General features: G+C 40.2%; 1 protein-coding gene across 16 annotated transcripts in view; it reads left to right on the top strand.

Moving 5' to 3' along the window:
• The window catches only part of MCM10 (minichromosome maintenance 10 replication initiation factor), a 137,763-nt gene that overhangs the window by 14,542 nt on the left and 101,445 nt on the right, over positions 1-21,776 (top strand). For 15 of the 16 annotated variants that reach the window (XM_049100699.1, XM_049100698.1, XM_049100693.1 and 12 more), the window contains 9 exons: positions 1,476-1,675; positions 3,027-3,127; positions 4,413-4,523; positions 4,610-4,727; positions 6,130-6,358; positions 7,648-7,792; positions 8,805-8,923; positions 10,628-10,741; positions 13,091-13,236. In XM_049100699.1, coding sequence (XP_048956656.1) covers positions 1,476-1,675; positions 3,027-3,127; positions 4,413-4,523; positions 4,610-4,727; positions 6,130-6,358; positions 7,648-7,792; positions 8,805-8,923; positions 10,628-10,741; positions 13,091-13,236 — 1,283 coding nt within the window. Of the gene's footprint in view, positions 1-1,475; positions 1,676-3,026; positions 3,128-4,412; positions 4,524-4,609; positions 4,728-6,129; positions 6,359-7,339; positions 7,543-7,647; positions 7,793-8,804; positions 8,924-10,627; positions 10,742-13,090; positions 13,237-21,776 lie in introns of those variants that run through there. The other variant, XM_049100728.1, reaches the window with a different exon arrangement.

Genomic DNA, 21,776 nt, shown 5'->3' with positions numbered 1-21,776 from the left:
TGTAATTTCAGACCCCACCTCACCCCCACGAAACCCCATACTCCTTAGCAGTCACCCCCCCATTACCTTCTTCCCCCAACCCCTGGTAAGTACTACTCTGCTTTCTGTCTTTATGGATTTTTCTCCTTTGGACATTGCATGTCATGGAAATGTACAACACGTGACCTTTTGTGTCTAATTTCTTTCACTTAGCACGATGTTTCTGGGATTTGTTCACATTGTCACATGCATCAATATTTCATTTTTTCATGGTCAAATAATATTCCATTGTATGCGTACAGCAGTTTGTTTATTCATTAGTCATTGGGCATTTTATCAATAGTGCTGCTATCAGCATTCTTATTATATAGATGGATGGATGTTTTTAGTTTCCTTGGAATTTCTGGGTTGCCTGGTAACCTCATGTTTTGGCTTTTGAGAAACTGCCAGACTGGTTTCCAAAGTGGCTTTTACATTCTCACTAGCAGAGAGGAGGGTTCCATTTTTTCCACCTCCCAGCCAACCCTTGTTTCTATGTGCTGCCGATGACAGCCATTCTAGTGGGTGTGAAGTGGTGCTACTTAGAGTTCTGTGAACAAATTAAATGGCGGGTTTTGGTTTCATCACCTTTTAGTTCCCTCCTTGCTTCCTAATAGATGAGCTAGTGAGCAGGAAATAGCAGGAGGGAGATAGTTGGAGAAAGAGGTCTCAAAAGAAAGTGCTTGATGGATCTCCACAGACCAGTGTGATCATTAAAACCCTATTGTTGCCCATCTAAGGCCTCACCCAGTAGAATGTTAGCATGTTTCCCCTTTTTTTTTTTAAGAGAGAGAGTATGCACGGTGGTGGGGGCAGGTGGTAGGAGTAGGAGGAAAGGGAGAGAGAAAATCTTAAGCAGACTCCACGCTCAGTGTGGAGCCCAACATGGGGCTTAATCTCACAACCCTGAAATCATGACATGAGCCGAAATCAAGAGTCAACACCTAACTGACTGAGCCATCTGGGCACCCCTGATTTGTTTTATTCTTAAATCAGTTTGTATTGAGGTAAAATGCACATAACCTGTAATTAACCATTTTAAAATGTACACTTGAGTGATATATTCAGCATGTTTCCTCTTGTGCAACCACCAGCTCTCTACTTTCAAAACCTCACTACCCCACAAAAACACCCTATACCCATTAAGTAACCACTCTCCACCCCGCTCCTCCATCCCCTGGTGATTGGGCCTAGTGTATCTGACTTCTTTTATTGTCAAGGTAGAGCGAGGGCTTATGGGGTGAACAGTATCATTTTTTCTTTCACCCAACTAGAGCTCTCAAGTGGAATTTCAGAGAAGTCACTGCATAGCTGCACTTGAGGAATGGCCCTGGAGATCAGTAGCGGGGCTCTACACTCAGTAGCACCCCATGAAGCTGGGAGAAAAGAAAGTGTTTATTGACACTGTCCCCGGGTATGTCACCATAATCCTGATGCAGACACTCTTCCTTTTACAGAATGACTGTGAGTACTGTCAATATCACATCCAGGCTCAATATAAGAAGCTCAGTGCCAGGCGAGCTGACCTGCAGTCCACCTTCTCCGGAGGACGAATTCCAAAGAAGTTTGCCCGCAAAGGCAGCAGCCTAAAAGAACGGCTATGTCAGGATGGTTTTTACTATGGAGGGGTTTCTTCTGCATCGTACGCGGCCTCAGTGTGAGACATTCTCTGGGGCTTCTTTCAGGACAGGGATCTTGCTTGTCTCCTTATAAGAACAACCAAATGGTTGTACTTCCCTGTAATGGTCCTAGAAGACTTGTACAGGTTTGCTCTTTCATAAACTCACTGCCCAGAACAAGGTAGACAAGGACCTCCTTTATTCCCAGGGAAAGAGGAAAACACAGGAGGTGGAGGGAAATTAGGTAAGTTGTGTCATGATGGTCTTTAACATAGAGCCCACACTTCTTTGGCTTCTAAGGTAAATAGTGCAACTTTGTCAGGGTTGATTATACGGCCACTAAAAGTCCACTAGTCCTAGTGTTGGCATCCTCTAAGTCCTTTCCCTCACAACTCCTACATTGAAATGATAGACCTCTTAGAGGCCATGTTTAACTCAGTGAAGTAATAGCAGTGAAGCCTCACATAGGATTGGGATGCTGCTGAGGCAGACATTCGTAGCCTCTCTCCTGGGCATGTCAGGCCTTCCATAGAGTCCTTGAAGTATGTGATCGATGGCCTTGTCCCTGTAGAATAGAAAGCACATCTGAGGACATGGCCAGTGGGAACCTGTCACAAAGGAGCTACCACTGGTTGAGAACAAAACATTTTGTTTCTAGGCTCACAGAAATTGGGCAAGGGAACTCTCACCTCTTGCCTAATTTATCATATCAAGCACATTTAAAATAATGCTTGTATTTTCACAAACTACAAAAAGCAGTTCTACATTATAAAGATGTATCTGTATATATACAGTTCAGCCAAAAGGAGACAATAAAAACTAGGTGTAAGATAATCATTCCTTGCTATATATCCTTCTAGATATGTTTCCAGTAATACAAAATGAGATCATACTGCATCTATACTTTGCAGTCCCCCCACCATAAAATAATTACTGCTTTCATTATCGAATATGCATTTACGGCATTATCTTTAGCAGCTACATTGTTTTTTACATGGCTCTGTGATAAAATAGTTCCTTGTGGATAAACATTAATGATATTTCTAACTTTTAACATTGAAAACAATATTTTACGCCATTAATATCCTAAGTTTTTGCCTAGTCCTTAATTTTTTAAGGTAAATTTCCAGACTGCTTGATCAAAGTGGTGGCATATTTTTTATTTTTTTTTTGCCATACTGCTTTTCCAGAATGGCCTTCACCAAACTTGGAGGTTGCCTGACATGATGCATCAGCACCTATATTGTAGGACTATGGTATTAAGAAAGTTTCCTTATATAGTGCTTTGAGAAGCTTCGACAGTTTGTAATAAATGAATACTTCTGTGCTTTCATCAGAGCATTAGATTTTAGTGACTGTCCTTTGGGGGGGTGACTCTTGTCATTTCAGTGCGGCTGCTGTTGCTCCTAAAAAGAAGATTCAAACCACTCTGACTAATCTGGTGGTTAAGGGGACAGACTTGATCATTCAGGAAACCCAACAAAAACTTGGTAACTTTGTTTCTCAATACTATATTTCTTTCTGTAGCTTAAATATGTAGTCTTTAGGATTGAAAATGGTCACAGTCGTTCATGCCCTAAATTATAAATACCCAGTCATCACTATAGTTACCGAGTAATGTGGCCTAAGCTGAAGCAATCAGGCTTGCTTGGCTGCATCTTAAGGAAAGCATCTTTTTAATCATAGCTGAGTCTTTACGTAGATGCTGTATAAATTTTCTTTTCTTTCTTTTTTTTTTTTTTTTTTTAAGATTTTACTTATTTATTCATGATAGACATAGAGAGAGAGAGGCAGAGACACAGGAGGAGGGAGAAGCAGGCTCCACGCCGGGAGCCCAACGTGGAACTCGATCTGGGGACTCCAGGATCGCGCCCTGAGCCAAAGGCAGGCGCTAAACCGCTGAGCCACCCAGGGATTCCCTAAATTTTGATATATCTGGTCTAACTCTTAATGTCCAGCATTAGAATCAGTAGTATAAGGTTCCTGGCCAAACCCATCGTTACCTTCTTGTTAAAACAGATCTTACTCAAAGAATGACACCTCTGCCCTTTTCACTTGGGGCTTTGTTCCTAACAGTAGTGAGGGCCTAGCACAGACCCTACCCATAGTGCACGTTCCAGACATAGTGTATGAAATGATCCCACAGACACTGGTGTTCTAATCATAACTTGAAATAAGATCTGCTTGTCATGCCTTCAGAGTCCTATTAGTTTGATGTTAGAAGCTAAGGATTCTTTTTTTCTCTTGGCATTCCATGTACTTCATTTACAAATGACTGGGTTGTGAATGCAGTTTTATTTTTTTTATTTTTTAAAAAGATTTTATTTATTCATGAGAGACACAGAAAAAGAGGCAGAGACACAGGCAGAGGGAAAAGCAGGCTCCATGCAGGGAGCCCGACATGGGACTCGATCCTGGGTCTCCAGGATCATGCCCTGGGCTGAAGGTGGCGCTAAACCACTGAGCCACCCCGGCTGCTGCCCTGAATGCAGAGTTTTATTTTTTATTTATTTATTTATTTAATTATTTATTTATTCATGAGAGACAGAGAGAGAGAGAGGTAGAGACACAGGCAGAGGGAGAAGCAGGCTCCAGGCAGGGAGACCGACATGGGACTCGATCCTGGGTCTCCAGGATCAGGCCCTGGGCTGAAGGCGGTGCTAAACTGCTGAGCCACCCAGGCTGCCCCTGAATGCAGAGTTTTAAAAGTAACATCATATAATCTCAAACTGTTGGAACTTTGAGTCCTCTAAAGCTGATGTTTGTATATTCCAGGAATACCCCAGAAGAGCTTGTCTTGCTCTGAGGAATTCAAGGAACTGATGGACTTGCCTACATTTGGAGCCAGAAACTTAAAACAACATTTAGCCAAAGCCAGGTTACCAGGTAGAGTCAGCCTGCCCCTGCTCCTGTGCCCACGCCTGCGTTCCCACAGCCCTTCGGAGCCCCTCAGTCTGTGGCTTGTGTTTCAGGGATAACAGGAAGCCCGAAACCTGCTTTCCAGTCTGTCTCAGCATCAGCCCTCTTAAAGCAGCAGAAGCAGCACATGCTGGAGATGAGGAAGAAGAGGTCAGAAGAAATACAAAAACGGTAAGAATAATGGGTTTAATATTTCCTATTTAGATAGTTTATCTCTGGGATCCTCAGAACGTCTTAATGGATTTCCAAAATGTGGCTTTAAATTTTTAGATGCTTGGATAGCTTTTTAACTTTGAAAGTTCCAAAGCAATTTTAACATAACCTAAGAACACAGCCTTTCGGGTTCTGTATCTCTGACTCACGCTGGTGAATTTGAGACCAGGTGGTACAAGTTATAGTAATTAACACCCCAACACCCCGGGTTAGAAGGGAAAGAAGGAACGCTTAAAAAGGGTATTGTGAAAGGGAAAAGCACATGTTGACCTCTATCTCTCATTTTTTAGTTCTACCACAGTTTTTTTAAGTACAGGCTAAGCCAGTAAATAGATTTTACAGTTGTTCACGTAAATGATAAAAGTGAGGCAGTGAAAGTGGAGAGTCATTTTAGAGGCAGAAACAAGTGGAAAATGGTGCAGAAGGTAAATGAATCAAAGATTCTTAAACTCAAGTTATCAGAATAGTGATAAGAGTATCAGTTTAGAGATGCTTAACAGGTATGGAGCACATGCTATACATCAAATCAACGGTGTCTCTTTTAGTCCTTACCATAGTCTGTGAGATGCTGTTATCCTTGTTTTATGAGTGATGTAACTGAGTGCCAGAGAGCTGGTTGGTGATGGAGTCAGGTTTGGACTCATTCATACCTGTTCTGCCCTAGTTAAAACAGTTAGGCTGCCCCAGATCTGGGCCACTGAAAGGTAGATGGTTCAATAAATAGGAAAGTCCACTTTAAGCTACCAGGAAATTCTTTGGAAAAATCCAGAGCATAGATTTGGCTTCAGGCAGGTGAGTTTGAGGTGCTGATGGAATATCTCTGGAACTAGTCATCAGCCTGTCACTTACAAGCAGTAGGATCTTGGCCCTCAATTCCTTCATCTGTAAAATGAGAGTTCTGGACTACATAATTTGTGGCACCTGTTGTTTTTCATTAGCCCTTTTGACTGCTTACAAAATAAGTCACCATGTGAATTATGTCTTTCTGTGAAGGATTTTCACATATATCCTGTGTGTTACCTTTTCCCAGTAAACTAAAATGAGACCTTCCATGAGTTTCTGAAGGTCCCAGCTAACCAGAGAGCTGGGAATACAGCACACATCTCACCTTCAGGGCTATGTTCTGTTGAGAGGCACCCACAAGAAAGCCAGTTGGCAAAAATCAGTTCTAAATTGCTAAAACAACAAGAGCTTATGCAATGAATAGTCAGTTACCAGAGTTAGGAAAGCCCGCACATTCTCAGTGTGTGCTGGTCTTGACCATGGAGGAGCAGCTATTTTACTAGTGACTACTTACCAGCTGGTGGCCTATCTACAGTGTCCCAGTCAGCATATTTTGTGACTATGTATTTCTTTAAAGATTTCTCCAAAGCTCAAGTGGGATCAAGAGCCCAGCCGTGACACCCTCTTCTCAACGGGTCCCTTCCCAGTCTCTGCAAACGGCGGCTGTGTTGCCCAGCCTGGAAGGAGCACCAGCCACACAGATGCCCAAGCTGGGGCGAGGCATCTCAGAAGGAGATGACGTTCTCTTTTTTGATGAGTCACCACCACCAAGACCAAAACTGAGTGCTTTAGCAGAAGCCAAAAAGGTGAGTGGCATCAATTTTTTTTAACATTTGAATTTGCATTCTGTAGGCTGTAGCTGGAGTTGAAAGAGAGTAATAGATATTTATTGATCATGAAAATTAGAGTGAAAGGAATATCAAGTGATAATGGCATCAACATAATGCCACTGGTTCAATCCAAGAACGTTACCCATTCTCAACACTGTTCCTTGTGAGGCTGAGGGAGATGGTCTAAACTCTGGCTGGCCTGAGGGAAGCAAATTCTGGGAATTATTAACACAAGACTGTAAAATGGTGATTTACAGAATCCTTCTTTGAAAGAAATCTTACACAGGAGCTAAGTTGCTCTGATTGCCATGCTCAGAGCCCCACTTTTCAAACACTTCGTGAGTCAACCCGAGCCCCAGTAAGAGCCTGTCTTCTCTTTGTCCTAGTTAGCCACTATCACCACTTGAAGGGCAAAGGCTAGTCATAAGCCAGAGCTGCACCTGCAGTAATGATAGTGATAAGAGCACCTGTGATCTTGGGTCATGAGTCCAAGCCCCACCACAGGTGTAGAAAAACAAAAAGCCCTGTAAAACAAAACGATTGGACATGTGCTTGTGGTATATACACACATGCTGTTTAGTCTGTATAGATTCGTGCTTTGCCCACATTCTCTCATCTGCACAGCCTACTAAACACTATCATCTCCATTTTATAAATGTAAAACCTGAGGCTGAAAAATTAAGTAATTTACATAAGGTTACAAACTAGTAAGTAGCAGAGCTAGAATCTTATCCTGATTCTGTCTGATTGTAAAACAAACTTCCACAGTGTTTATGTGGTTCCTCTATGGTTCCTGAAGGCTGTAGTGTAATGATTTTATTTTTTTTTATTTTTATTTTTTTTTAGTGTAATGATTTTAAACTTGGTATTTAAGTAAGCTGAAACTTTATTAGCTTATAGAGCTGTCTCCATACTTTAAAAAAATTTTTTTTATTAATTTTTATTTATTTATGATAGTCACACACACAGAGAGAGAGAGAGGCAGAGACACAGGCAGAGGGAGAAGCAGGCTCCATGCACCGGGAGCCCAACGTGGGACTCGATCCCGGGTCTCCAGGATCGCGCCCTGGGCCAAAGGCAAGCGCCAAACCGCTGCGCCACCCAGGGATCCCATACTTTAAAATTTTAATAACTGGGTAATGTTATAAAGAGAAGATATATTTTGCTAATTTATATTTGAGAATAGAATTCACTCGTTAATAACTAGAAAAGGGGTACAGGGCTTTAGATAACTGTCTCATTAAGATTTTTTATCTTTTTTCTAGTTAGCTGCTATAACCAAATTAAGAGCAAAAGGCCAGATTCTGACAAAAACAGACCCAAACAGCATTAAAAAGAAGCAAAAGGACCCCCAGGATGTCCTAGGAGTGAAGGACCGTGTAGAAAAGAACCACAACTTTTCTCCTGAAGGTACTGTGGGTTTTAGAGTTAGCAGTGGGAAGGCCGCCGCCATCTGTAAGATGTTCTAAACCATAACCAGCATCCCTGATACCAGAAGTTTTTGTTTTACTTAAATTTGCCTCTATTACAGTACCTAAATAGAATTTCTGCAACTGGAATTGACCTTTTTTTTTTTTTTAATTAGTTTATTTATTTATTTATTTGAGACCGAGAGAAAGAGAGAGGCAAAGACACAGGTAGAGGAAGAAGCAGGCTCCATGTAGGGAGCCTGATGTGGGACTCGATCCCTGGTCTCCAGGATCACACCCTGGGCTGAAGGCGGAGCTAAACCGCTAGTGCCACTGGGGCACCATTTTCAATGATCACATTAAGTTGAAGTGAAATTATACACAATCTAAAAGCTTAAGGAAAAGATTACTTGGGACGCCTGAGTGGCTCCGTGGTTGAGCATCTCCCTTCAGCTCAGGACATAATCCTGGGGTCCAGGGATCGAGTACCACATCCGGCTCCCCACAGGGATGCTGCTTCTTCCTCTACCTATGTCTCTGCCTCTCTGTGTGTTCTCATGAATAAATAAATAAAATCTTAAAAATAAATAAGAAAATGATTACTTATTAGATCTTTGTACAGAGATATATTAGTATAAAGATTTACTTTGAAAGAAGTAGAATTTGTTTCCAAATTGCTATTTTTATTTTAAAAACTATGAAGTTGGCGGTGACATTTTATTATCGGTTTGTAAAAAGGAGTTTTCTTGACATTACTTATCATCATAGTCTGTTCCTGTCTTAAGAATGGAAGAGATTCTAATCCAGTGGTTAAATCTGCCATTCCCCATATGCTAGGGCCTACTTGTCAGCTCACTCCTCAAGAGTTTTTCTCTGCTGGTACCGATTGGGGTAAATTAAATTTGAAGGGCCTTGTTGTCAGAGATGGAGAGAACAGGAAGAAGCTGAGTCCATGAGGCTCCTTGGCTTCCTGAAATTTCTCAGTGACGGCTACTGTTTCCTTTCTGCTCTAGCTGAAGATGAGTTGGAGCCTGCCAGGAAAAAAAGGAGAGAACAACTTACCTACCTGGAATCTGAAGAATTTCAGAAAATTCTAAAAGCAAAATCAAAGCACACAGGAATACTCAAAGAGGTAAAAGCCAAAAAAAGGTCAAAAATGATAGTGCTGCCCTTCAGACTCGCACTTTGTCATGGGACTAAGAAGAATATTTCTTCGACCTCAGCCAAGACATAGTTTTGTCTGAGTTGACTTCAAGGAACAGGAACATTCTTGATAGAATTTAGCTTTGCCTCTGTCCTTGTGAAGAATATCATTTATCTTAATTTTAATAGACATCGATGTTATAAAAATGTTGCTTTCTAGGTATAGCTTTGAATTTATCTTTCAGTGGTTTGCCACTATAGCTGTTCTTTTGAATATCAGTATAGGGGTACCTGAGTGGCTCAGTAGGTTAAGTATCTGCCTTTGGCTTAAGTCATGATCCCAGGCTGGGATTGAGCACCGAATTGGGCTCCCTGCTCAGCGGGGAATCTGCTTCTCCCTCTGGCTCCCCTCCTCCACTCTTACCCTCTCACTCTGTCTCTCTCAAATAAATAAATAAGCTTTTCCCAAAAAAGGGTATCCATATCCTATGTGTAATGTAAAAATGAGAAAAGGAAATATTTGTATTAAAAATATATATTTGATTACATAAACATGTAGGCACAACTATCCCAGAAGAAATAAGAAAGTTGTCAGAGGGTTGGGTTATAAACGTAAATAAGACAAATAGAAATGAAGCCTTAGGTGTGGGTTTTTTTGGTTACTTAAATACCATGGGTCTGTTTCTCTGACAGTGTGATTTTTTTTTTTTTTTTTTAACAATAAATACTCCAGGGAACCTTTTGAACACACCAAACTATGGTTGTCCCTCTATATACACGAGTTGCCTAGTGTGCTCTTGGTATATTCAATGTATATTTGAATGATGCACAAATGTTGTAGGGTCGTATATAAAGCAGTTAGTTTTGAGAGTTATAATGGGGTTTTTCATCCACATGGGTACCTTCTAAAACAGTCAAATGAATCCTTTCATATCAAGGGACTGTTTGGTGCATTGCGGGTGCAGTTTCCCTGGTCCCTGCGAGTAGCAGGGAGGGGTAGCAATCATTGGGATAACAAAACAAGGGCTCCCACCAATTTTTACGGTGTCTCCATTAGTGCCAGTACTCTGAATGCTCTGCTCTGAATGTTGTGCTTTTGATAAAACTACTGACTAATCAGACAGTTGTGTATCCTACCACTCTACCAGACCAGAAACTTGGCCCGAAGAGGTGCCGAGGCCATCCCTGAGAGGTTGCAGAATTGAGCTCCTGGTCTTTGCATCCACCAGAAGCCTTGGGCCTTGTGCAGCTGCACTAACTCCCGAGCTCTGAATATCTCTTCCCTCACCCAAGGATGGCTCCTGCCAAGTGCTCGGTCTAGAAAATAGTATCAAATAGACTCGGCTGTCATAAGTGGAGAGGCACTGAATACCTTCCATAGCTTGAGTCTATACGGGCACAGGAGAAATAATTCCCTTCTGGTGCACACACTCAATGTGATGACGCTGTTAATAATGTTAGTATTTAAGTTTGTATTTCGTGTTTTAAAAATCACCAGGTGCCTTCAAACCAGTTCTTGGAAAAAGTAAGAGCTTATGTCTACTTATGATCATCTTTTGGTTTGCAGTTCTTTGAGTTCTTATCAGGTGTCCTCATAACAGCTTGTCTCTGGTGGTTTTTACTATTATTGAATTGGTGCCTGAGTACAAGTTGGATTTGGTGCAAGGTCTCTTGTATGCCTTGTCATTTCCAGGCTGAGGCTGAGCTGCAAGAACGCTATTTTGAGCCATTGGTGAAAAAAGAACAAATGGAAGAAAAGATGAGAAGCATCAGAGAAGTGAAATGTCGAGTAGTGACATGCAAGACGGTGAGTGGAGGAGATGGTTCTAACCCTGGGCCCTATTCTGAGCTGTTGTGACTCAGCAGAACATGGAGATATATAGGATATGGGGCCATGTCTTGTGACTGGAGTCCTGCACAGGTCATTTAATTAGGCTGGAAACCAAGTGGTTCACGACAGCCAAGGACCTGGCTGCCAGCTGACTTGGTCTCTGAGCTCTGGTGGCAGAGCAGTGGCAGTGAGATTCTTCTCTCATTTGACCACAGCTCCTGGTTCTGCAGGCAAGCCTTGAACGTTGGATCCAAGTTATTCTTAACTGTCCTTCTCAAGTTTCTAGCACATCCATAGTCCGTGGTTCACATTCCTGGGACATGTATGATTTCCTTTGGCATCACATGTTATGACCAACTACTATTGTTCCTTTCTACTCAGGGCTTAACTTGCTAAATTGAATCTCAAGGCAAAGTGTAAATTGCATTATTTTCAGTGTTTGCAGAATTTTTACACTAAATCCATTAGAAAAATGATAATACCCTTGTCCATCAACATTGACAAATAGGACCAAAAAATAGTTCTTGCAACAGTATCCTTTCATTACCACTCATTTTATACTGCCTGGCTAATCTTCCTTGTAAGCATACATAAGAGGAGGAAGAGGCTTAGCTTACCAAGTACAATTTTCTCTGTCTTTATTCCTTTTCAAACCTCTGACTCTCCTTTACATACATACGTACATACATACATACATACATACATACATTTATTTTTTATTTTTTTATTTAAGATTTTATTTATCCATTCATGAGAGACACAGAGAGAGAGGCAGAGACACAGGCAGAGAGAGAAGCAGGCTCCATGCAGGGAGCCTGATGTACGACTCAATCCCAGGACTCCAGGACCACACCTGGGGCCGAAGACAGATGCTTAACTGCTGAACCATCCAGGGATCCCCTCTCCTTTACATTTAGAGGATGGCCCTGAACCAGCTGTCACCCCAAAAGGCAGGGCTGCCTTTGAAAGTTCAGAATAAGTAACAGTTTTACTTCAGATTAACAGATTTTATGCTGATACAATGGCAAATCTAAGGACATAGCTGGTGTTAGTTTCCCATTGCTGCCCAAACAAATAACCACCACCTTGATTGTTTTAAAAGACACAACTTTTTTATTTTGCTCTTCTGTAGTCTCTGTGGGTCTCACAGGATTAAAATCCAGGTCAGCCAAGACTGTGTTCCTTTTGGAGGTTCTAGGGGAGAATCCATATACTTGCCTTTCCAAGCTTCTGGATCCCACTCATTATTCTTTGGCTTGCAGCCACTTCCTCCATCTTCAGAGCCAGCCATGGCAGGCCCAGCCCTTTTATCACATCCTCTGACTGCCTCCCTATGGTATTCCACTTCCATTTTTAAGAGCCCTTAGGATTCCATTGGGCCCGTCTGATAATCCAGGATCATTTCCCAATCTTAAAATCCCTCTTTGCCACATTATCTAAAATGCTCATGGGTTCTAGGGAGTAGGGTATGTATGTCTTGGGCGGGAGCATCTGTTCTACCTACTACAGCTGGCATACCACTCTGCTCTGTATTTTTATGAGGCTGCCAGAACCAAAAGTTACCAGAAACCATATGGTCTGTCCCAGCACCTACCTGTTTCGACGTTCACCCTTCATATCCTTCCTTCCTTTCATTTAAATGTCTCATACAATTCCATTTATGCCAAATACAAAACCAGACAAATGAATCTCTGCTGTTAGAAAGCAGGGTAGTGATTATGATTGGAAGGGGGCATGGGGAGGGCTTCAGAAGTACTGGGGAGGTTCTCTTAGTATGGTGCTGCTTTTTGTTCCTATTTTATTCAGTCATTCTGAGGATCAGAATTACAAGTCAATTATTATCATCTCCATTTGATTTTGCTGCCTGTGAAAGAGGAGTAATTATAAGCTTACATCCTTTTCTGAGGCTTTTTAAGAGGAAATGCAAGGGCTACTGCATAGGCCCCACTGTCGGTGTCCTATAACCAAGCAACTGGAGTGAATTTAGGACAGACCTAATGAAGCTATTGAGAGGTTCCCAGTGCTTTTGTCTTGATGTTACAGAAGGTTATTGTACTTCATTCCTGCCCCAAAATTGTGTCAAACACAAGAAAAAGTGGCATCATTCTGCAAGACTTGAGAAATCATAGGCATCACCACAGCTAGTAGATAAGGCGGTGCTCATAGCTACCTGGGTGGTGGTAAGAAAACAGATAAGCTCTGCTCATAGCTACCTGGGTGGTGGTAAGAAAACAGAAGTTCTCTGGAACAGAACACCCTCCTAACAGCCAGTTTCTCCTTCAAAGCTCTTGACCAAATGTGTACCCTTCTATTGATTATATGCAGTGCGCCTATACCCACTTGAAGCCTTTGGAGACCTGCATCAGTGAGCAGCACGACTACCACTGGCATGACGGCATAAAGAGGTTTTTCAAGTGTCCCTGTGGAAACAGAAGCATCTCCCTCGATAGGCTCCCCAAAAAGCACTGCAGGTAGGATTGCCTGGTGTTCTTTAACCTTCTTTCCAGTTCCCATATGATGCCATTCTACTGGAACATTGGTCAGTCCATTTTGAGGGTCAGGCCTTCTTTCCATCCCTCTCACAGCTCCGGGTCATCTCTAAAAGCTCATGGAGAGAAGGGACCCTTCCCTCGTCACTGCTTTATCCCCAATACTTGGTATAGTGCCCACCCCATGGTGGGTCCTGACAAATGCTTGTTGAATAGATGACAGAAGTCATTTCTCTGAATGTCCTGGAGTTGCTGGGACAAGAACTAGGGAATCAGAACCAGGATATAATCTTAGAGCCATGAGCTAACTAATTTCTGTGGCCACTTTTGCCTTGGGAGCATTGGTGGAGCATTGGTTGATATTCCCTTTAGGATATCTATTCCATTCAGTTTTTCTAGTTGTTCTCAAAGCACTTGTCTAAGGTCTATCCCACTCAGAAGTAGAATTAGGATCACATTTAAGTGAATAAAACAATTTTGTGGAAACTAATAATAATGTCTTTTGTGGGGACTAATAATGTCTTTATATATGAAGTCATCCCTTTTTAAGATCATGAAGTATCTTTCCATTTATTCATCTAATCCTCTGGCTTTTATTAATTTTTAGAATTATCTCCACTTCAGATGTTGAATATTATTAATTCTTAGATGAATCTCGTTTTTGTTGATGCTGTGAATGGCAACTTATTTTTTAGTATTTTGTTGTTGCTTATTGGTGTAGAGAAATGTTATCAAATTTTTTATATGTTGATCTTGCCTCTGGCAAGCTTATTAAACTCTTATTAAACTAGTAATTTGTCTGTTAATTTCTCTATGTAGTTCATCATCCACAAACAGGCAGTTTTACCTGTCTTGTTCTCATCCTTAATACCCTCTATTTCTTTGTCTTTCCCAATAGGGTTGGCCAGACCTCCAATACTTTGTTAAATAATAGTGATGATAATGGGCTTTCATTTCTTTATCTTTAAGTGAATATATCCTTCACAGATTTCTCCTCCAAGTGTAGCCTTTACCAACTTAAGGAAAGTTCTTGTTATTTCCAGTTTACCAAGATTGTGAGTAGATATCTTTTTTTCATTTTATGATCTTATCCTTTAGCTTATCAGTGTGTTGTTACTGACTGATTTCTATATGTATTTTGCATATTAACCCCTCATCTGATAGATGACTGGCAAACATTTTCTCCTGTTCTATAGGTTGTTTTTTCATTCTGTTACTTGTTTTTTTTGTTTTGTTTTGTTTTGTTTTAAGATTTTATTTATTTATTTATTCATAGAGATGCAGGGAGAGAAAGAGAGGCAGAGACACAGGCAGAGGGAGAAGCAGGCTCCATGCAGGGAGCCCGACGCGGGACTCGATCCCAGGTCTCCAGGATCACGCCCTGGGCTGCAGGCGGTGCTAAACCTCTGCGCCACCGGGGCTGCCCTCATTCTGTTACTTGTTAATTTTGCTATGCAGAAGCTTTTGAGTTTTGATGTGGTCCCATTTGTTGATTTTTTGCTTTTGTTGCTTGAGCTTTTGGCATCGTGTTCAAAAAATCAGTGCCAAAACCAATGTTGATGAGCTTTTCCCCTACATTTTCTTTTAAGAGTTTTATAGTTTCAGATCTTACATTTAAGTGTTCCATCCATTTCAAGTTAATTTTTGTGAGGGATGTGAGATAATGGTCCAATTTCCTTGTTCTGACTGTGTTTCTCCAATTTTCCCAGCACTGCTGGTTGAAGAGACTGTCCTTTCCCCATTGGATATTCTTGGCTCCTATGTTGAATAGCAGTTGAAATATTAGTTGACCATATATACTGGGATTTAAATCTGGGCCTTCTGTTTTACTGGTCAATATATCTATTTTTGTGCCGATATCATACTGTTTTTATTACGATAGCTTTGTAGTATAATGTGAAATCTGGAAGCATGATGTCTCCAGCTTTGTTCTTTTTTCTCAGCATTACTTTGACTATTGAGGATCTTCCCTGGGTCTGCACAATTTTTAGAGTTTGCATTCATTTGTTCTTCTGTCTCTCTCTTTGAAGAATGCCTTTAGTATTTTGATAGGGATTACATTGAATGTCTGCAGATTCCTTTGGGTAGTTTGGCCATTATAACAATATTAATTTTTTCAGATCAATGAACTGTGGGTTGTCTTCCCATTCATTTGTGTCTTCAGTTTCTTTCAGGAAAGTCTCGTAGATTTCCATTCACTTCCTTGGTTAAATTTGTTACTAAGCCTTTTATTGTTTTTGAGTATATCCTGAGTGTAAAGGAAGGCAATTGATCTCTGTGTGTTTATTTTTATTTATTTATTTATTTATCTATTTTTTTTTTAATTTTATTTATTTATTCATGACAGAGAGAGGCAGAGACACGGGAAGGGGGAGAAGCAGGCTCCATGCAGGGAGCTGGATGTGGGACTCAATCCCGGGTCTCTGGGATCTGCCCCTGGGCCAAAGACAGCGTAAACCGCTGAGCCACTGGGGCTGCCCTGTGTGTTGATTTTTTATCCTGCTGCTCTACTGATATTGTTAATTAACTCCAGTGTTTTTTTTTGGGACTGACTCTGGGATTTTCTACATATAAGATATGTCATCAGCAAATAGTGACAATTTTACTTGTTCCTTTCCAATTTGGATACTTTTTATTTCTTTGTCTTACCTAATTGCTCTAGCTCTAGCAAAGATTTCCAGTACTGTACTGAATAGGAATGGTGAGAGTGTGCATCCTTGTCTTGTTCCAGATCTTACAGGATATGCTTTTATTTTATCCCCTTGAGTATATAATGTTCTGAGTTTGTCATATGTGACTTTTATTATGTTGAGGTATGTTCCTCCTATACCCAATCTGTTAAGGTTTTTATTATGAAAGGGTGTTGTATTTTGTGAAATGCTTTCTCTGTATCTATCAAGATGATTGTGTAATTTTTATCTTTCATTGTGATGGATTAAATTTGTTGACTTGAAAGAAAAATAAATTTGTTGATTTGTGTATGTTGAACCATCCTTGCATCCCAGGGATAAGTCCTACTTGGTCATAGTGTATAATCCTTTTAATGTGTTCTTGAATTTGATTCACTAATGTTTTATCGAGAATTTTGATCTTTATTATTTCCTTCCTTCTGCTAAATTTGGGCTTAGTTGGTTTTTTGTTTTTCCTGGTTCCTTGAGGTATAAAATTAGATTATTTGAGATGTGTCTAATTTGTTAATATATGCATTCACTGCTGTAAACTTTCCTTTTAGAACTTCTTTTGCTGCATCCCACAATATTTGATTTGCTGTATTTCCATTTTCATTTGTTTCAAGATAATTTTTTATTTTAACCCAGTGACTGCTTAGATATGTGTTGTTAAATTTCAACATATTTGTAGATCTTCTCACTTTCCTCTTGTTGATTTCTACTTTCATACCATTGTGGTTAGAGAACACAGCTGTATGATTTAAGGTTTCTTAATTGCTAAGATTAGTATTGTGCCTGTCCTGTGATCTACTCTGGATATGCTACCTGCACTTGAGAAGAGTGCATGTTCACTGCTGTTGGATGGGTGTTCTGTATATGTCTGTGAAGTCCATTTGTTTTAAAGTGTACACCAATTTCCATGTTTCCTTGTTGATTTTCTTTCTGGGCAATCTATCCATCATGATACTGGGGTACTGAAGTCCTCTACTATTACTGTATTGTTATCTGTTTCTCCCCCTAAGATCTGTTGGTATTTGTTAATATGTCTCGGTGCTCGGATGTTGGAGCATACAGATTTACAATCATTCTGTCTTCCTGATGTATTGATTGACCCCTTTATCATGACATAATGACCTTTTTGTCTCTTTTCAGCTTGAAGTCTATTTTTGTCTGATGTAAGGATGGCTCTATTTGCCTTCTTTTGGATTCCATTTGCCAGAGATAACGTATTCCATCCTTTCACTTTGCGCCTGTGTGTTGTTAGAGCTGAGATGTGACCCCTGTAGGCAGCATATGATTGGGTCGCTTTCTTTCCATCTAGCCATTCTGTGCCTTTTGACTGATGGATTCAATCCATTTAACTCTTGGATGATTATTGATAGGTCAGGATTTACTACTCTTTTTTTCTTCTTCTTCTTCTTCTGATTTTTTGGTCTCCGCATTGTTTCCTTTTCCCATTTCTGCTTGCTTTTTAAGTTAGTAGTTTTCCATGGTGATTTGCTTAGTCTCTCGTCTTTTATGTTTTGCGTCTCTGCTCTAGATCTTTGCTTTGTGGTGACCATGAGGTTTCCATAAAACATCTCTTCAGTAAAATACTCCTTTCTCTGCTGTCAGCAATTTATCTTCACCTATAAAGCTTATGTCCTTTTTCTCTTCCTTTGATATTTTATGTCATAAATTATTTCCTTTGTGCTGTGATGTCATCACCAAGGAGTAGCCATAGTTCTTTTTAATGCTCTTTTGCTTTAACCTTTATACCATAATTAAGAGTTTAATACAATATTCCAGAAAAAATTAATTTTCTGATTCTGACCATTTATCACTTTAATCAGAGTTTCATGTATTTCTGTCTGTTTCAGCTTGAAGAGCTCCTTTCTGTGTTTCTTATTATGAGGCAGGTCTAGTGGTGATAGACTTTTCAGTTTTTGTCTGTCTAGGAAAGTCCTGATTTCTCCTTCCTACCTAAATTTAGGATAATTTTGCAGAATAGAGTATTCTTGGCTGGCAGTTTTTAATCTTTGAATATTTTTCATGTCATTCCACTCTTTCCTGGCCTGTAGAGTTTCTGCTGAGAAATCTGAGAGCCTAATCCTTTGTAGGTTTCTACCTCCACCCCACCCCACCCCACCCCCCTGTTGCCTTTAAATTTTTTTCTCTATCATTGACTTTTGACAGTTTTGATACAGTTTTCTTGGAGAGATCTTCTTGAATTGAGATAAGAAGGTGTTCAACTAGCTTCATAGACTTTGTCCAGGTTTAAGGCATTCTCAACTATTATTTCATTTAAAAACTCTGTTCATGTCCTCCTCTCTTCTCCTCCTGGAATACCCATCATTCTTACTTGAGCTTTTCCAGTGAAATCTATTTTCTACATGGAATCTCAGAGGACTTCATTTCTTTTTTAAAACATTCGTTCTCTCACCTCTCCCATCTGCATCATAAATTTTTAGGTTTCGGTCTTCTGGCTCACACATTCTCTTTTCCATCTGATTTGCTGTATTTCCAATGCATTCTTTTACATTCTCCATCTTACTTAGTTCTTCCACTCCAGAATTTGTTTAGTTCTTTTTTAGAATTTCTTCTGTGAAGTTCTTCTGTTCATTAATTTTATTTCCAAGGTCTTTCTAAGTTTCCTTGTAGCTTGCTGAATTTCTTCATAAAAGCTCTTTCAAATCTTTATCAGATCAGAATGTTCTTTGGACTCTTTTGCTGGAAAATTGTCGGGTTGTTATTGTTTTTATTTTTAATACTAAATTACTGTGATTTGTCATGGTGTCTGAGGAAGAGTGTCTCTGCCATCACATTTGATGTAATGAGCCCTTTTCTTACTTAGGCAAAGTTTTGTTCACTTTGATTCTGAACATTCAACCCCTTGGTAATTAGGAGCCTTTCTTTTGTTTTCCAGAAGGTGGCACCATAGCATGTGTATTTTGGTTTCTCTTGGCAGAGTGCACTAAAAAAGTAAATAAAAATAGAGTGGGGGGCTGTGGCCAACTAAGGGGAGGTATGTACTTAGCACTCTGGACTTTGAGTGAGCCCAGAAGTCCATGGGCCTGAATCCCTGGGCAGGCAGGAGGAGACACTTCCCTGTAGTATCTCCAGCTGAAGAAGCTGCAGGATGGTGGCGGACCCCCACTTAGCACCTTCACTCTCTACCTCCTACCAGAAGGGTGTTGCTGACCTGCCATCTCTATGACCACTCCCCTCCTTCTCTGTTTTTCCTGCTCCAGTTCACCCCTGATAACCTGGTATGCTGTGGTCAAGTACATTTTTTTTTTTTTAAGTTGTCCAATTACTTGTAAATCAAAGGGGAGAAGAAAAAGGAATAGCTCCCCTTTTGATGATCACATCACCTTCAGAAGTATCCTTTCATTCTTTGCGTAAACCCTACCTGAGGGGATCCCTGGGTGGCTCAGTGGTTTAGCGCCTGCCTTTAGCCCAGGGCGCCATCCTGGAGTCCCAGGATCGAGTCCCACGTCGGGCTCCCGGCATGGAGCCTGCTTCTCCCTCCTCCCGTGTCTCTGCTCTCTCTCTCTCTCTATCATAAATAAATAAATAAATAAATCTTAAAGGTTTGTTTTTTTTTAAAGTTAGCATTTAAAAAAAAACCTACCTGATGTTTTTTTTTTAATCTGAAATTCTATTTATCCATTCCACTCATCTCACCAGTTCTCTGTATTTAAGAGTCTGTTTTTTTTGTCTCTTTTTTTCTTTGTCCATTTGTTTTGTTTCTTTTTTTTTTTTTTTTTTAATGTTTATTTATTTATGATAGTCACAGAGAGAAAGAGAGAGAGAGAGAGGCAGAGACACAGGCAGAGGGAGAAGCAGGCTCCATGCACCGGGAGCCCGATGTGGGATTCGATCCCGGGTCTCCAGGATCACGCCCTGGGCCAAAGGCAGGCGCTAAACCGCTGCGCCACCCAGGGATCCCTCATTTGTTTTGTTTCTTAAATTTTCTCTGACTTATTTTACTTACCATTATACCCTCTGAATCCATCCATGTTGTTGTAAATGGTACAATCTTAGTCCTCTCTATGGCTGAGTAATACTGCATTGTATGTGTGTGAGTAGGTAGGTATAAGTTTCCATAATTTGATTAGTAAATAATGCTGCAGTAAACAGGGCTGCACATACCTTTTCAAATTAGTGTTTTCATTTTCTTTGGGTAAATCCAGTAGTGGGATTACTAGATCATAGGGTAGGTCTGTATTTTATTTTTTACTCCATACTGTTTTCCACAGTGGCTGCAGCAGTGTGCAGAGCACCATATCCTCAACAACACTTGTTATTTCTTGTCCTTTTGATTCTAGCCATTCTGACAGGTGTGAGGTGATATCTCGTGGTTTTGAATTGCATTTCCCTAATAATCAGTGATGTTGAGCATCTTTTCATGTGTCTGTTGGTCAACTGTGTGTCATTAGAAAAAGGTCTATGCATATCTTCTGCCCATTTTGATTGGATTATTAGTGGTTTGGGGGTTATGTCAAGGATTTCTTATTTTAGTATGCAGTTATATTCAATTAGCTAATATTTTATGAAGGTTTCAATTGCCTAGCTCCACTTATATGCAGATTTTTTTTAATAACTATGGTATAGTACCTAAATGTATTTTCTCTTAGGATTTTCTTTCTTTTTTCTTTCTTTTTAAAGATTATTTATTTATTTATTCATGAGAGACATACAGAGAGAGAGAAGCAGAGGGAGAAGCAGGCTCCATGCAGGGAGAGAGAGAGAGAGAGAGAGGCAGAGACACAGGAGGAGGGAGAAGCAGGCTCCATGCAGGGAGCCCAACATGGGACTCGATCCCAGGACTCCAGGATCATGCCCTGGGCTGAAGGTGATGCTAAACCACTGAGCCACCCGGGCTGCCCAGGATTTTCTTAATAACATGTTCTTTTCTCTAGCTGACTTTATTGTAGAAATATGTGTTAATTGACCATGATCAATAAGGCTTTGGTCAGCAGTAGGCTATTAGTAGTTAAGTTGTGGGGGGAGTCCAAAGATACATGCGGATTTTCAACTGCACAGAGGCCAGTACCCCTATTCTCTCTCATCTTCTTCAAGGGTCCACTTGTATATTTGTAAGTGAGTTAGACGTGTTTTCAACTGTAAAATTATTTAGTTCCAGGCCTGGGTTTGGGGTCCAGGAGTAGCTTGATTACCATTTCAATTTCATGGTCTCTTCTGCCAATTTCAGCTTCAGCTTTTTTTTTTTTAATTCATTTTATTTAGGTTTTCAAATATATTAACATATGGTGGTTCCTAATAAATTTTCATTGTTTTTAAACTCTTACCCCTTTTTATTAATAGGCACTTTCTATGTTTTGTGCTATTATATCTCTTCTCTTGTTTATGATCAGCTTTGACATAAGTCTTGTTATTCTCTTTCTCTTTTCAGAAAACCATCTTTTAGCTTTCTTCATATTTATTGATTTTCTTTCTGTTTTACTGATTTCTGTCTTTATCTTTCTGTCCTCCTTGTTTCTTTGGGTTTTCTCTGTATCCTTTTGACAACTTCAGCTAATTGCTTATACTCCGCTTACTAGTTTTTAACTTTTCTTGTTCCCTCGTCAATGTGTTTAAAGCTACATGTTTCCCTCTAAGGAGTCCTGCTTCAGTGTTTCCCATTACATTTGGCCTATAGTTAAAAAGTATTTCTTGGGGGACCTGGCTGGCTCAGTCAGAGGAGCTTGCAACCTCGGGGTTGTGAGTTCAGGCCTCACATTGGGTATAGAGTTTACCTAAATAAAAATTTTTTAAGTATTTTTTAATGCCTTTGATGACTTCCTGTTTCATCTAAGAGTAATACTGTTTAATTTTCAAATATAGGAGATTGATTTTTACTTTTTTTTT

This window comes from Canis lupus, chromosome 2, assembly GCF_003254725.2.
Source record: "Canis lupus dingo isolate Sandy chromosome 2, ASM325472v2, whole genome shotgun sequence".
Taxonomy (NCBI): Eukaryota; Metazoa; Chordata; class Mammalia; order Carnivora; family Canidae; genus Canis; species Canis lupus.
Note: the sequence above shows the minus strand (reverse complement) of the source record. Positions and strands in the feature narration are given on the sequence as shown.